The sequence below is a fragment of the Ylistrum balloti genome, unplaced genomic scaffold (genome assembly GCF_031769215.1).
Source record: "Ylistrum balloti isolate Yb309-2 unplaced genomic scaffold, AGI_CSIRO_Ybal_v1 Utg370468, whole genome shotgun sequence".
Lineage (NCBI taxonomy): Eukaryota > Metazoa > Mollusca > Bivalvia > Pectinida > Pectinidae > Ylistrum > Ylistrum balloti.
Window position 1 is genome coordinate 32,696 of NW_026782308.1, and position 16,811 is coordinate 49,506.

At 35.0% G+C, this 16,811-nt stretch overlaps 1 protein-coding gene across 1 annotated transcript; it reads right to left on the reverse strand.

The window, feature by feature from the left end:
- Window positions 1-972: 972 nt before the first annotated feature.
- LOC132555282 (uncharacterized) lies at window positions 973-14,391 on the reverse strand. Its single transcript, XM_060219638.1, has 5 exons — window positions 14,310-14,391; window positions 11,839-11,977; window positions 3,371-3,465; window positions 1,986-2,236; window positions 973-1,366 (listed from the first exon to the last, which is right to left on the reverse strand). The coding sequence occupies exons 1-5, from the start codon at window positions 14,336-14,338 to the stop codon at window positions 1,359-1,361; spliced, it is 522 nt and encodes a 173-aa protein (XP_060075621.1). The 5' UTR covers window positions 14,339-14,391; the 3' UTR covers window positions 973-1,358.
- Window positions 14,392-16,811: the final 2,420 nt, after the last annotated feature.

The following is a 16,811-nucleotide window of genomic DNA, read 5'->3' on the forward strand; positions in this document are numbered from 1 at the left end:
ATGACGAAACAGCTGTATGATGTAACATCACTGACGTGTCCCAGAAGGACGAAACAGTTGTATGATGTAGCATCACTGACGAGTCCTAGAAGGACGAAACAGCTGTATGATGTAGCATCACTGATGATTCCTAGAAGGACGAAACAGCTGTATGATGTAGCATCACTGATGAGTCCTAGAAGGACGAAACAGCTGTATGATGTAACATCACTGATGATTCCTAGAAGGACGAAACAGCTGTATGATGTAACATCACTGATGATTCCTAGAAGGACGAAACAGCTGTATGATGTAACATCACTGACGCGTCCTAGAAGGACGAAACAACTGTATGATGTAGCATCACTGACGTGTCCTAGAAGGACGAAACAGTTGTATGATGTAACATCACTGATGAGTCCTAGACGGACGAAACAGCTGTATGATGTAGCATCACTGACGAGTCCTAGAAGGACGAAACAGCTGTATGATGTAGCATCACTGACGAGTCCTAGTAGGACGAAACAGCTGTATGATGTAGCATCACTGACGTGTCCTAGAAGGACGAAACAGCTGTATGATGTAACATCACTGACGTGTCCTAGAAGGACGAAACAACTGTATGATGTAGCATCACTGACGTGTCCTAGAAGGACGAAACAGTTGTATGATGTAACATCACTGATGAGTCCTAGAAGGACGAAACAGCTGTATGATGAAGCATCACTGATGATTCCTAGAAGGACGAAACAGCTGTATGATGCAGTTTTATTAATTTCTCAGTTCTACTGTATCTTATTTAAATTAACGATGCTACTCTCTTGTGTGTCTTATGTACAATCTTGGCGACCATGCTATAGTTATAAAGATCAAATGCCGCGGTGAGATATCTGACATAGTACATGCATTAAATAAAACTGAAAACAAACACAAATATATCTATATTCTATCTTACATCCTGATAAGATAATTTGATTAAAATGTGTCATATAAAGCAGATTTATTCATATAAATATAATCAAAATGAAAATGTCATCAATGAGGATGATTTTATATAATTCATATGATTGTCTTTAATGAATAGTACATTTCATAATCAGTATGATAGATATGTGTGAATGCATACATTGATGAAACAGAACAGGAATGATATATATGAAGCTGTGAACAGTACATAATCAGAGAAAGAATATTTAAATAAAGGCATATATAAACAGTTTACACAGTATACATCAAATAATAAGATTAGCTGGAGATTATGTAGGATTAGCCACAGTGGCCACAAGCAATTAAGTAGTCTTTATTCTCACTTCTGTTAGAATTCAGAAGCGGTGATATTGCACTGACGTGTGGGTCTTGAGTTATGTTGTTCTCATCCTTTAACTCTCTGGAAAAGAATAAAATTAGCTTTAAATCTTTTTTAATTTCAATACACATATAGATATAGGCTGTACTCTTTTTAGAATGAAGTATTATCATGATAATATTTCTTGATTAAACGTGTGACTTTGATAAAGATCCGTGATTCGTAGCATCATACCCAACCTTTATATCTATATACAGATATCCAAATTATCTCCTCACTGGATTGTACCCCTCCAATGTTGATAAGACATCCTGATGTAAGTTTACAAACGAATACATCACTGTATAGCCAAATAACTAATTACACTACATCACAGAGTGGTTTCGTTCGTACTAGTCAGTGATCGGTGGAGGATTTCAAAGTATTAATGTTGAGAAGGCGACTTATGAAATTCAAAATTGGTTTTGAAATAAATATTAGAAATATTTGATATTGGAAATTATAATGTTATATATACTTCTGGAGTTGGTGCACGTTTCCGTCTGCTTTTTGACATTGGTTGCGACTAATTTGGAATGTCCGCATCACTGACTGTAAAGGAAACAGCGCGTGATGTAGGATAATTCATTACATGGCTTTATTGTATTTAATTATAGATTTATTTAGAAATGATCCATTTTAAACAAGAAGATTAAAATACCTTCAGTGGCAAGGGCACCTGCTGTATTATCGGCTTGGGAAACGAATCCTTTACTTTTCAGATGTTTTGTTAAGAACTCGGCATACGAAACATATCCGTCTTTGTCTGTGTCAATTTCATCAATGGATTTAGACATATCGTCATCCACATCAAATCCCATCATCCTCAGTCTCCTTTTTATCTTCGTTTTAGGGACTTTTCCTTCGTTTGTATCGTCAAAGTTTCCGAAAATCACTCGTAGTTTGCTTGTTCTGAAGAAAAAATGTTTAGACAAATAGTTCGTATATAAATTGAAGGGTCATGTATAGATATAGTCAAGTACTCATAGATTTTGAGACACGATTAACATTACCTGACATCATTCATCGATTTGGAAATGGGACGTCCCAAAGTCAATTAACATCGTCTTACATCATTCATCGATTTGAAAATAGGATGTCCCAAAGTCAATTTACATCGTCTCATACCATTTATCGATTTGGAAATGGGATGTCCTGAAGTCAATAAACATCGTCTTACATCATTCATCGATTTGGAAATGGGACGTCCCAAAGTCAATAAACATCGTCTTACATCATTCATCGATTTGGAAATGGGATGTCCCAAAGTCAATTTACATCATTCATCGATTTGGAAATGGGACGTCCCAAAGTCAATTTACAAAATTTTACATCATTCGTCGATTTGGAAATTGGATGTCCTGAAGTCAATAAACATCGTCTTACATCATTCATCGATTTGGAAATGGGACGTCCCAAAGTCAATTAACATCGCCTTACATCATTCATCGATTTGAAAATAGGATGTCCCAAAGTCAATTTACATCGTCTCATACCATTTATCGATTTGGAAATGGGATGTCCTGAAGTCAATAAACATCGTCTTACATCATTCATCGATTTGGAAATGGGACGTCCCAAAGTCAATAAACATCGTCTTACATCATTCATCGATTTGGAAATGGGATGTCCCAAAGTCAATTTACATCATTCATCGATTTGGAAATGGGACGTCCCAAAGTCAATTTACAAAATTTTACATCATTCGTCGATTTGGAAATTGGATGTCCTGAAGTCAATAAACATCGTCTTACATCATTCATCGATTTGGAAATGGGATGTCCCAAAGTCAATTTACATCGTCTTATACCATTTATCGATTTGGAAATGGGATGTCCCAAAGTAATTAAACATAATTTTATATCATTCATCGATTTGGAAATGGGACGTCCCAAAGTCAATTTACATTATCCTACCTAGTTATTGATTTGGCTGTGGATGTGCTCTTGCTATGACAAATCTTGCGACAAATTTCACAGAGCTGAGAAAACATTTTATTCAATGTCTGGTTAAGTAAGTACACACAACACAAATGATAACACTTACTTTACCCAGATTTCCTCGTTGGATTTTATAGCTCTAACGTATTCGTCCTGAGATATTTTTTCTTCTCTTTCCTTATTCATTTCTTTTAGCAGCATCTGAATGGAAATTAAAAGGTTATGTTAATTGGTATTTTAGGCAACTTGTCATTTAAGAGCGCCTTGTTTATAAAGATCCTCACCACAATGCATACTTTTGATACTATCGCCCAATAGTTTTAGCTCACTGTACCCAGATGACTATATGCAAGTAGTCGGACAGTCCTAACATAGAAATAAAATCCTACAAACACATTAACATGGAAATTATATAAAGACTACACTTCAGCAAAATTGATGTTTAAAAAAGTCACCAACACACACGTAGTATAGATTGTACAAAAGACACAGTTAAACACCATGCAGTAGACACCAGTAATGAATTACACAAATAAACAGCATGCAGTAGACACCAGTAATGAATTACACAAATAAACAGCATGCAGTAGACACCAGTAATGAATTACACAAATAAACAGCATGCAGTAGACACCAGTAATGAATTACACAAATAAACAGCATGCAGTAGACACCAGTAATGAATTACACCAATAAACAGCATGCAGTAGACACCAGTAATGAATTACACCAATAAACAGCATGCAGTAGACACCAGTAATGAATTACACAAATAAACAGCATGCAGTAGACACCAGTAATGAATTACACCAATAAACAGCATGCAGTAGACACCAGTAATGAATTACACAAATAAACAGCATGCAGTAGACACCAGTAATGAATTACACAAATAAACAGCATGCAGTAGACACCAGTAATGAATTACACCAATAAACAGCATGCAGTAGACACCAGTAATGAATTACACCAATAAACAGCATGCAGTAGACACCAGTAATGAATTACACAAATAAACAGCATGCAGTAGACACCAGTAATGAATTACACCAATAAACAGCATGCAGTAGACACCAGTAATGAATTACACAAATAAACAGCATGCAGTAGACACCAGTAATATATTACACCAATTAACAGCATGCAGTAGACACCAGTAATTAATTACACAAATAAACAGCATGCAGTAGACACCAGTAATGAATTACACCAATAAACAGCATGCAGTAGACACCAGTAATGAATTACACAAATAAACAGCATGCAGTAGACACCAGTAATATATTACACCAATTAACAGCATGCAGTAGACACCAGTAATATATTACACCAATAAACAGCATGCCGTAGACACCAGTAATGATTTACACCAATTAACAGCATGCAGTAGACACCAGTAATGAATTACACCAATAAACAACATGCAGTAGACACCAGTAATGAATTACACAAATAAACAGCACGCAGTAGACACCAGTAATATATTACACCAATAAACAGCACGCAGTAGACACCAGTAATGATTTACACCAATTAACAGCATGCAGTAGACACCAGTAATGAATTACACCAATAAACAACATGCAGTAGACACCAGTAATGAATTACACAAATACACAGCATGTAGTAGACACCAGTAATATATTACACCAATTAACAGCATGCAGTAGACACCAGTAATGAATTACACAAATAAACAGCATGCAGTAGACACCAGTAATATATTACACCAATTAACAGCATGCAGTAGACACCAGTAATGAATTACACAAATAAACAGCATGCAGTAGACACCAGTAATATATTACACCAATAAACAGCATGCAGTAGACACCAGTAATGAATTACACAAATAAACAGCATGCAGTAGACACCAGTAATATATTACACCAATTAACAGCATGCAGTAGACACCAGTAATGAATTACACAAATAAACAGCATGCAGTAGACACCAGTAATATATTACACCAATAAACAGCATGCAGTAGACACCAGTAATGAATTACATCAATTAACAGCATGCAGTAGACACCAGTAATATATTACACCAATAAACAGCATGCAGTAGACACCAGTAATGAATTACACCAATTAACAGCATGTAGTAGACACCAGTAATATATTACACCAATAAACAGCATGCAGTAGACACCAGTAATGAATTACACCAATTAACAGCATGCAGTTGACACCAGTAATATATTACATCAATAAACAGCATGCAGTAGACACCAGTAATGAATTACACAAATAAACAGCATGCAGTAGACACCAGTAATGAATTACACCAATAAACAACATGCAGTAGACACCAGTAATGAATTACACCAATAAACAGCATGTAGTAGACACAGGTAATGAATTACACCAATAAACAGCATGTAGTAGACACCAGTAATGAATTACACCAATAAACAGCATGCAGTAGACACCAGTAATGAATTACAACAATAAACAACATGCAGTAGACACCAGTAATGAATTACACCGATAAACAGCATGCAGTAGACACCAGTAATGAATCACACCAATAAACAGCATGCAGTAGACACCAGTAATATATTACACCAATAAACAGCATGCAGTAGACACCAGTAATGATTTACACCAATTAACAGCATGCAGTAGACACCAGTAATGAATTACACCAATAAACAGCATGCAGTAGACACCAGTAATATATTACACCAATAAACAGCATGCAGTAGACACCAGTAATGATTTACACCAATTAACAGCATGCAGTAGACACCAGTAATGAATTACACAAATAAACAGCATGCAGTAGACACCAGTAATGAATTACACCAATTAACAGCATGCAGTATACACCAGTAATGAATTACACCAATAAACAGCATGCAGTAGACACCAGTAATGAATTACACAAATAAACAGCATGCAGTAGACACCAGTAATGATTTACACCAATAAACAGCATGCAGTAGACACCAGTAATGAATTACACAAATAAACAGCATGCAGTAGACACCAGTGATGAATTACACCAATAAACAGCATGCAGTAGACACCAGTAATGAATTACTCCAATAAACAGCATGCAGTAGACACCAGTAATGAATTACACAAATAAACAGCATGCAGTAGACAAAAGTAATGAATTACACAAATAAACAGCATGCAGTAGACACCAGTAATATATTACACCAATAAACAGCATGCAGTATACACCAGTAATGAATTACACCAATAAACAGCATGCAGTAGACACCAGTAATGAATTACACCAATAAACAGCATGCAGTAGACACCAGTAATGAATTACACCAATTAACAGCATGCAGTAGACACCAGTAATATATTACACCAATAAACAGCATGCAGTAGACACCAGTAATGAATGATTTACACCAATTAACAGCATTCAGTAGACACCAGTAATGAATTACACCAATAAACAGCATGCAGTAGACACCAGTAATATATTACACCAATAAACAGCATGCAGTAGACACCAGTAATGATTTACACCAATTAACAGCATGCAGTAGACACCAGTAATGAATTACACCAATAAACAGCATGCAGTAGACACCAGTAATGAATTACACCAATTAACAGCATGCAGTAGACACCAGTAATGAATTACACCAATAAACAGCATGCAGTAGACACCAGTGATGATTTACAACAATAAACAGCATGCAGTAGACACCAGTAATGAATTACACAAATAAACAGCATGCAGTAGACACCAGTGATGAATTACACCAATAAACAGCATGCAGTAGACACCAGTAATGAATTACTCCAATAAACAGCATGCAGTAGACACCAGTAATGAATTACACAAATAAACAGCATGTAGTAGACACCAGTAATGAATTACACCAATAAACAGCATGCAGTAGACACCAGTAATGAATTACACCAATTAACAGCATGCAGTAGACACCAGTAATATATTACACCAATAAACTGCATGCAGTAGACACCAGTAATGAATTACACCAACTAACAGCATGCAGTAGACACCAGTAATATATTACACCAATAAACAGCATGCAGTAGACACCAGTAATGAATTACACCAATTAACAGCATGCAGTAGACACCAGTAATGAATTACACCAATTAACAGCATGCAGTAGACACCAGTAATATATTACACCAATAAACAGCATGCAGTAGACACTAATACTAGAGAAGGTGTTGATAAATGCATCACGAATTTTTGTGACATTCTGCATGAAGTAGTTTTACCAAATTGCAATGTGAAAAAGGTGACAGATAATTTTGATTATAATACATCTAAGAATAAAAATAAAATAGACGACAAACCATGGTTCTCTGAATAGTGTAAACGTAGATACATGGATTACAAAAAAGCTTTGTATGATTTTAATAAATATCAGTCTGTTGAAAATCACACTAGTCTCATTAGAAAAAAATCTTTGTATAAGAAACTGGAATCGAGATTAAAAAGGCCATACAAGCATCGAGAAGGTGACATGATAGAATATCTAAGAAAGTCTAATCCAAAAACATTTCATAAATAAAAAAGGGTCGAAGCAGTGTACCGAAGTCAAATCTAAACTTGTAGAACATTTCAAAAACTTGGGAGATGGTAATATTAATAATATTGACGATCCAAGTATGTTATCGGTAAACGTTGATTCTGCTGTATTCGAAGAACTAGATAAGCCATTCACAGAAGACGAAGTACGTATTGCCATTCGTAAGCTGAAACGAGATAAAAGTTGTAGCGAAGATTGTATTTTCAATGAACTTTTCATAGACTTTGAGGAAATTTTGCTTCCTTGCATTACAAGACTCTTTGGAAAATTATTTGATTCTGGATTTTTCCCAGAAAAGTGGTCACGTGGTTGTGTAATACCAATCTACAAAAATGGCGACGTTAACGACACAGGTAATTATAGAGGCATAACTTTGGTTAGTTGCATGGGTAAATTGTTTACAACTGTTCTTAATAGAAGAATTCTGAATTGGGACAAAGACAATAACATTATTTCTGACGCTCAATTTGGTTTCAAGGAGGGTAGTTCAACTGTAGATGCAATATTTGCACTCCAGTCATTGATCAATACAACTTTAAAAAATAAACGAAGATTATATTGCTGTTTTGTAGACTATAAAAAAGCCTTTGACCTCATCGATAGTAGTTTATGGAGTAAGCTAATAAAACAAGGAATTCAAGGGAAGTTATCAAATATCATAAAATCATTGTACGATAATGTCAAATCTTGTGTCAAATATAAAGGTCATATTTCAGAATATCATCCTAACAGAATCGGTCTCTTTCAAGGGGAAATTTTATCGCCAATTTTGTATAGTCTTTATGTAAACGATTGTGAAATCAATTTCATTAACCAAAGTTGTCCATCTATTGAATTAGGTATGATATCTATATTTTTACTGATGTACGCTGATGACTCGGTTCTCATAGCTGAATCACCAAGCGGGTTGCAATCAATGCTCGATGCACTGCTTATTTATAATGATAAATGGAAACTTAAACTTAATGTACTTAAAAAAAAATTGTAATTTTTCGAAATGGCGGGCGCATTAAAGATGATGAAAAATGGTATTACAACGATGTTGAAATTGAAGTTGTGAACAAATTTAATTATCTGGGTATGCTTTTCAATTTTAATGGTAAATTTAACAATACGCAGCAACATGCCGCAGAAAAGGGGAGAAAATCGTATTTTAGACTGATAAACAAAATGAAAAATCATAACTTTAATGTTGAAACGTTATGCTCAGTTTTTGATACTTATGTTAGTAGTGTATTAACATATGCAAGTGAAGTGTGGGGATTCCATAAAGCTACTGATGTTGAAAAAGTACATTCACATTTTTGTAAAAAGATTTTAGGTGTTGCGAAAAGTACATATCATGATTTAGTTTATTTTGAATTAGGAAGGTTACCAATGTATATTGTCAGAAAATTGAAAATAATGAAATACTGGACTAAAATCAAATTAGGATTAGGGTACTTATGGAACGGCAGTCTTGACAGAAAATTAGTATACAATTTAATTGAGTGTAAGTTTCAAGAAATTCATATTCAAGAATTGTTGAGCAATATTCGAAATTCTCCAAAAGGATATTTATATCAGCATTTGATAGACAATTTTGGGCTGCAGTTTCATTTAAGGAAACCTATCGACTATCGATTCAAGAAAATTATATCAAAAATAAGATTATCATCACATCAGCTCAATATTGAAAGTTGTAGATATAGGAACGTAGCCAGAGAAAATAGGATCTGCACACTATGTAATAATAGAGATATTGAAGACGAATTCCATTTTATTTTGAAATGTACCTTTTATGTAGATCTCCGATCTAAATATTTGAAATCATATTATTTTCGCAGACCTAGTGTGTTCAAATTAATTCAGCTTTTAAGTATAAACAATGTAAAGGAATTAAATAACCTCGGAAAATTTATTCATTATGCATTTAAACGGCGATCTGAAGTATTATAAGCATATTATAAGCAAAACCATTATTAGATTTGATTTGTAAGGAGTTCAGTTTTTCATACACAACGTTGTTTACTCCATTGATTGACTTAGTTGATAATTCTGAAAGATAAGGGGTATGTGCGGATTCGCACGTAAGCGAGTGAGTACTGGAGTGTTGTTTGGTTCACTGATGTGTTATACGAGTTCCATAACGTAAAATAAAATATAATTTTGTTTCTTCCTTTTTAATCTTGTGTGTCTTTATATCTTTATAATTACTTTCAATTAGAAATGAAACTTAAATTAATTTAGTATCAACGGATTTAGATATATCCACACACAGAAAACGTATCATAGTCTAGACATATATAGATATAATACCACTGACAGTCGTTAAACAGCTATTCTAAAAAAAAGAACCTAGTTTAACTAGTCTGTCACGAGGTAACTCGATTGCTATCAGGTAATCTGACTAAATGTGGATACTAAGTATCATAAGGGTAGTCCTTTACAAATAATGTACAATCCAGAAATATCTTCCCAAACCGACGAAACGGTAAACAAGAAAATATCGTACAAACAGGAATGAGCAGACAAAACGATTGAGAGACCAGCAAAATAAGTGTTTTTCTCAAATCAACTTAATATATTTATAAATACAACGATGCATCTCCACCATATCCAATTACACCTAAGCAGTTCGTTTTGTCCGGGGTTTCTTTATACGATTTTTAAAGCAACTTTTGCCAAATGTCTGACAATCCTTTTCAAATTTTGCTTCGCTTTCAGCTCTCTTCTCTGACAAACACGATTTGCCTATCGCACTTCCACGGCTAGATTTTGACTGTTTTTTCAGTTTGGATTTTTTTTCAGTCGCTTCCTGACTTTAAAATTTAGGCCCTTAGGTCCCCTGAGGAGTCATAGGAGGAGGAAAGAGCTGTATGATGCAGTAAAATCCATGCTTTGTTTCTATCGTATTTTATTCTAAATTTGTTTGAAAAGGTGATAATTACTCGTGTGTCTTTTGTTACCGTCTTTGATAACAGATCAAAGATTTATACTGAATACATGAAAGTAATTCTCCTCGATCATCAAAGAAAGAACGACATGTCACATAATACGCAACGTGTTTCGACCTAAAACTCTTCAAAAGCACAAGGCTCCTGTTGCTCAAAGGTTAGTTAGAGTTAATCAGCGGTTAGTCAAAGTTATTTTGATTGTTGCCAATGAAAGGAGGGTCAAAGGTCAAAACAATGCCGAAAATAAATCAATTTGACCTGTCTCAATAAATCTGTAGCTGTGCACTGATAAAAGTTTTTCATTTTTGTTTACTTCATCGTTGAAATTTTTCGCTAACCAATGGTTATCTGTAAATGGTCTTTGAACAACCGGGGCCTTGAAGACACCTGGCGTCATATAGACATTGTTAGTTCATATTTTTTCATCTGATGTCACGTTTTGTGTCTTTAATGGGGTGCTCACTGTATACAGTATGTGTTATGAGGCGGATTGGCAAGGTTTACTAACTCTATGGTTTGTACTGTCGCTTATACACCCGAAATCGTGCACATCAGTTACCACAAACACTAACAATTAACAGTATGATGTAATACTGTCGCTTATACACCCGAAATCGTGTACATCAGTTACCAAATACTAACAGTAAACCGTATGGTGTAGTACTGTGGCTTATACACCCGAAATCGTGTACATCAGTTACCAAATACTAACAGTCAACCGTATGGTGTAGTACTCTCGCTTATACACCCGAAATCGTGTACATCAGCTACCACAAACACTAACAGTCAGCCGTATGGTGTAGTACTGTCGGTAATACACCCGAAATCGTGTACATCAGTTACCACAAACACTAACAGTCAACCGTATGGTGTAATACTGTTGCTTATACACCCGGAATCGTGTACATCAGTTACCACAAACACTAACAGTCAGCCGTATGGTGTAGTACTAGCATGTCGTAATGTACACTACGTATAATTAAGGTCACTGAAAACTTAGGAGAAATATAACACTAATTATGACATTCTTATCTGGTAAAAACAAACATGGTGCAATACAAACACTTGGCGACACTATACCGAGGCAGTGAAACCTACCTCAGTCTTTTCTTCATCACCTCCAAACCCAAGAGCCAGAAGGAGCTTTGTAAACTCTCCTGTTGACAATAACCCATCACCGTCGGTATCCATTGTATCAAACTCTGTCTCTAGGTAACGCTCATCGCTGTCCCATCCCCTGTAATGTAAGGAACCTGTCTAGAACAATAGGTAGTTCAAACATTTTACAATAACATCATTCGACATCTTAACTCCTACTCAGAGCTTTGGTCTGAAATAAAAATGTGAAACTATTACGAAATCACATTTTATTCCTCAAAACATCATTTCTGGCGTGATACTGAACCGCTTATATCTCTCCCAACCAGTGCCAACTCCACTGCCCTCAAAAAACACTTCATTTTACTTGTTTCGCTATAAACTCACGAGAAAGTAAAAACTGGTTCTGGAAGCATCATTTAATTATTAGAGGAAATTAAAAAAAAAAATTCAAATACTTCGTATCCTTGAGTTGATATGGAGGCTCAAGGGAAGGACACATTTTCTTTAAAAAATGTAAACAATTGTCTTTTAAAATTTGTGACATGTCATTACGGTGAATGAAGACATTTCGAAAGGAAAAAGAAAACATGACATTGCAGAATTTTGCCTTTTGGGAACAGTATCTTTTAAAATCCGATAAACATTACTCATTGACTATATTAACCTGATGAAACGATAACATAAAAAATGCATGTCAACTATGAAATCAGTGTGAATATTTTCTATTGTGTGACGTTCCGTAACATACGTATTTATACTATCAATCTGAGGTATGGTGTGAATATTTTCTATTGTGTGACGTTCTGTATCATACGTATTTATACTATTAATCTGAGGTATGGTGTGAATATTTTCTATTGTGTGACGTTCCGTAACATACGTATTTATACTATCAATCTGAGGTATGGTGTGAATATTTTCTATTGTGTGTGACGTTCTGTATCATACGTATTTATACTATCAATCTGAGGTATGGTGTGAATATTTTCTATTGTGTGACTGACGTTCTGTAACATACGTATGTATACTATCAATCTGAGGTATGGTGTGAATATTTTCTATTGTGTGACTGACGTTCTGTAACATACGTATTTATACTATCAATCTGAGGTATGGTGTGAATATTTTCTATTGTGTGACGTTCCGTAACATACGTATTTATACTATCAATCTGAGGTACGGTGTGAATATTTTCTATTGTGTGACGTTCTGTATCATACGTATTTATACTATCAATCTGAGGTATGGTGTGAATATTTTCTATTGTGTGACGTTCTGTAACATACGTATTTATACTATCAATCTGAGGTACGGTGTGAATATTTTCTATTGTGTGACGTTCTGTAACATACGTATTTATACTATCAATCTGAGGTATGGTGTGAATATTTTCTATTGTGTGACGTTCTGTAACATACGTATTTATACTATCAATCTGAGGTATGGTGTGAATATTTTCTATTGTGTGACGTTCTGTAACATACGTATTTATACTATCAATCTGAGGTATGGTGTGAATATTTTCTATTGTGTGACTGACGTTCTGTAACATACGTATTTATACTATCAATCTGAGGTATGGTGTGAATATTTTCTATTGTGTGACGTTCTGTAACATACGTATTTATACTATCAATCTGAGGTATGGTGTGAATATTTTCTATTGTGTGACTAACGTTCTGTAACATACGTATTTATACTATCAATCTGAGGTACGGTGTGAATATTTTCTATTGTGTGACGTTCTGTAACAGACGTATTTATACTATCAATCTGAGGTACGGTGTGAATATTTTCTATTGTGTGACGTTCTGTAACATACGTATTTATACTATCAATCTGAGGTATGGTGTGAATATTTTCTATTGTGTGACGTTCTGTAACATACGTATTTATACCATCAATCTGAGGTATGGTGTGAATATTTTCTTTTGCTGATCATAGTAACATCTAGGATGTATCCATAGCAATACACATTATATAGCTCACTACATATATATTTACCATAATGCCCCTAGTCACGGTTGAATGAACATTCCTTAACAGAGGAAAATCTATCTCTCAACATTACACAGATTTCCTCAACATATGTAACGTTTTCTTTTTGTTTTCTTTCTATGAAGCTAAAATTTTCATAAGGAAGATTCATGAAATTATTATCTTGATTGGAGTAGATATTACATATCAACTCCATCGGAATCTGAACTACCCATATGTATACAAAACAAAATCGGACAGTTGTACGCTGTGAGAACATCGCTATATCAGTTTCATCAGGAACACTGACAGCATGAACTACCCTCGTCTCTCATTCTATATATACTGACAGAAGAGGCTAGTACGTACCTGTAAGCAAACGATGGTGTAAACAGTGTAGTAGAACGTGTGTAAATTAAACATAACCTGACGTGACCTACATGGAATCATCCTGATCTACTCGGTATCCACATAAAATGACATTTGCTTACCTAAGCTTTTTCGGCATAGCGTTTCCCATGTCTGTATCGTGTGTGGTTCTACTTCTCTTCTGCTCTCTTTCTCTCTCTCTGCTATAGATACAACGTACTTGGACGCCTTCCAAAACTCACAGCGTACACAAAATTATTTCTTGGCATGAATATTCATTCATGCGATGCGTTGAGTATTCAAACGTATATATCGACAGTCACAGTAGCATATATAGATACAAGTGTGGCGAATCAATAGCCTCAGTAACCATACACAGATTTCTTTATCCTAAACCTGATCACTATATAGCATATCGTGATCACGTGCTGGAATAGAATTTTTAAAGTAATGTAAAACGATAAATGTTTGAATACACCAGCCTTTAATAGCTACCTGTTGTTACCTTATGTTGATGGTACAGAAAACTCAATGTAAAACTAAATATGTTAAAAGCCACATCATAACTTTATATCCATCAGCATTACCATACGCTTAGCTATTGGCCCAAGCTTTATAACTAATTCGGTATAACTGCTGCATCTGATAAAGGACTTGTGTTGATAGATGCCAATTTACGGCATCTTTTGAAATATTTTAACTTACATAATTTAACTCCATATGTAATAGGCCGGGAAATGTATAAGTGGTAGTAGGCGCACATTCCCTTAATCAGTGACCAGTGTTAAACAGAAATGTAGGTTAATGCAGACTAAGATATATCATAATTTCTGTGTATTTCAATTTTCCTTGTGAGTGTTGCTGGTTGGTAAACCCAGGGACGTAGATAACAAATAACATCTGTTATCTATGTCCCTGGTAAACCTAGGGATAACAAATAACATCTGTTATCTATGTCCCTGGTAATCCCGGGGACGTAGATAACAAATAACATCTGTTATCTATGTCCCTGGTAAACGTAGGGTTAACAAATAACATCTGTTATCTATGTAAACCCACATGGTAAACCCAGGGACGTCCCTGGTAAAACCACATGGTAAACCCAGGGACGTCCCTGGTAAACCCACATGGTAAACCAATGGACGTTCCCATACCATATGCTGATTACACAGAAGGGGCTAAAATTCGAAAAAGAGTTCCATAGGACCTGTATCGCTCATCTGGTTTAGTTTGCTGAAATTGTATCATTTAACCAAAGGAGGACTGAGACAGCCTGTTTATACAGAATTGATTCCCTTTCACCTAAGAATGCCTCAGACCAAATTTTGTCAAAATCCAATTATTCTAATAGGAAAAGTAGGATTTAAAGAATTTGCTTCATTTCTCTTACTGGGCCACGCTCCTCCTGCCTCGGGGGCCAGGACCCATCGTTTACACAATATTTATTTTTCTTCACCCAAGGAAGCTTCAGACCATATTGGGAAAAAATCCAGTCTTTCCTACTGGAGGAGTAGGATTTAAAAAGAACTTGCACAAAAATCCTCCATTTCACCATTTTGGGTCTCAAACCCTCCCATCCCATGGAGCCAAGACCAAAAGTTTATATAAAATTTATTTCACGCTTTACCCAAGGATGTTTCAGACCACATTTGAGCATTATCCATTAATTCTTACTGGAGGAATAGAATTTTCAAAATTTTCACTTTTGGGCCCCGCCCCTCATTTCCCCTGGCTAAAAACCCAGTTTACAGAAAAGTTGTTCCCTTCCTAGCCAGAATGCTTCTGAGCAAATTTGGTCAAAGTCTGATCTGTAGGAAAAATTGATAAAGACATGACATAAGCTCACTGGTCCTTCAGACAGGTGAGCTAAAACCAGGATATTTCCTTGTAGTTTTAAAGCGATATTGAGGAATGAGCAATTGAGTTAAAACTATGGTTTTATTTATGCAGGCTCTTTGCCTGCAATTTGTTTTGTTATTTACACAAATCCAACACTCCATTCTATCCATCATTGATATTTGATTTAATCTTATATTTTTTGTATTGATGATTGTATTACTGTTCATTTCCCATTTTCCTAATTACCAATGTATAATCTGCTTCTTCCTTTTGATTTTAAGACTTTCCTTTTGATTTTAAGACTTTCCGATTTTAAGGTAAGTGACATAATTATAATCTGCTTCTCCCTTTTGATTTTAAGACTTTCCGATTTTAAGGTAAGTGACATAATTATTGCTGTAGAAAGATAATCTGCTTCTCCCTTTTGATTTTAAGACTTTCCGATTTTAAGGTAAGTGACATAATTATTGCTGTAGAAAGATAATCTGCTTCTCCCTTTTGATTTTGCAATTTTAAGTGACATAATTATTGCTGTAGAAAGGTAATCTGCTTCTCCCTTTTCAATTTTTCGGTTTTTGCAATTTTAAGGTAAGTGACATGAATTCAGTCATATATTTAATCAATTCAGTGTTTGATAAATTGGTTAAAATTCTCCCAAAAGTTTGGTATGTCATTTAAATTAGTTAATTTGACCACTGTTGAATCTGGACAAAAGTTGAGCACCAAAAGGGAGTAGAGATCACTCTTCCATTTTTTCTTTTGTTTTCCTTCAACAAATTCCTCCT

Bases quoted from the DNA above. Each gene is read 5' to 3' on its own strand.
- LOC132555282 (XM_060219638.1), bottom strand. From the start codon at position 14,338: ATGGGAAACGCTATGCCGAAAAAGCTTAG. The intron at 11,978-14,309 runs GTAAGCAAATGT...CTTACATTACAG, and splicing joins GCTATGCCGAAAAAGCTTAG to GGGATGGGACAGCGATGAGC. The intron at 2,237-3,370 runs GTAAGTGTTATC...TTTTTTCTTCAG, and splicing joins AACGAGGAAATCTGGGTAAA to AACAAGCAAACTACGAGTGA.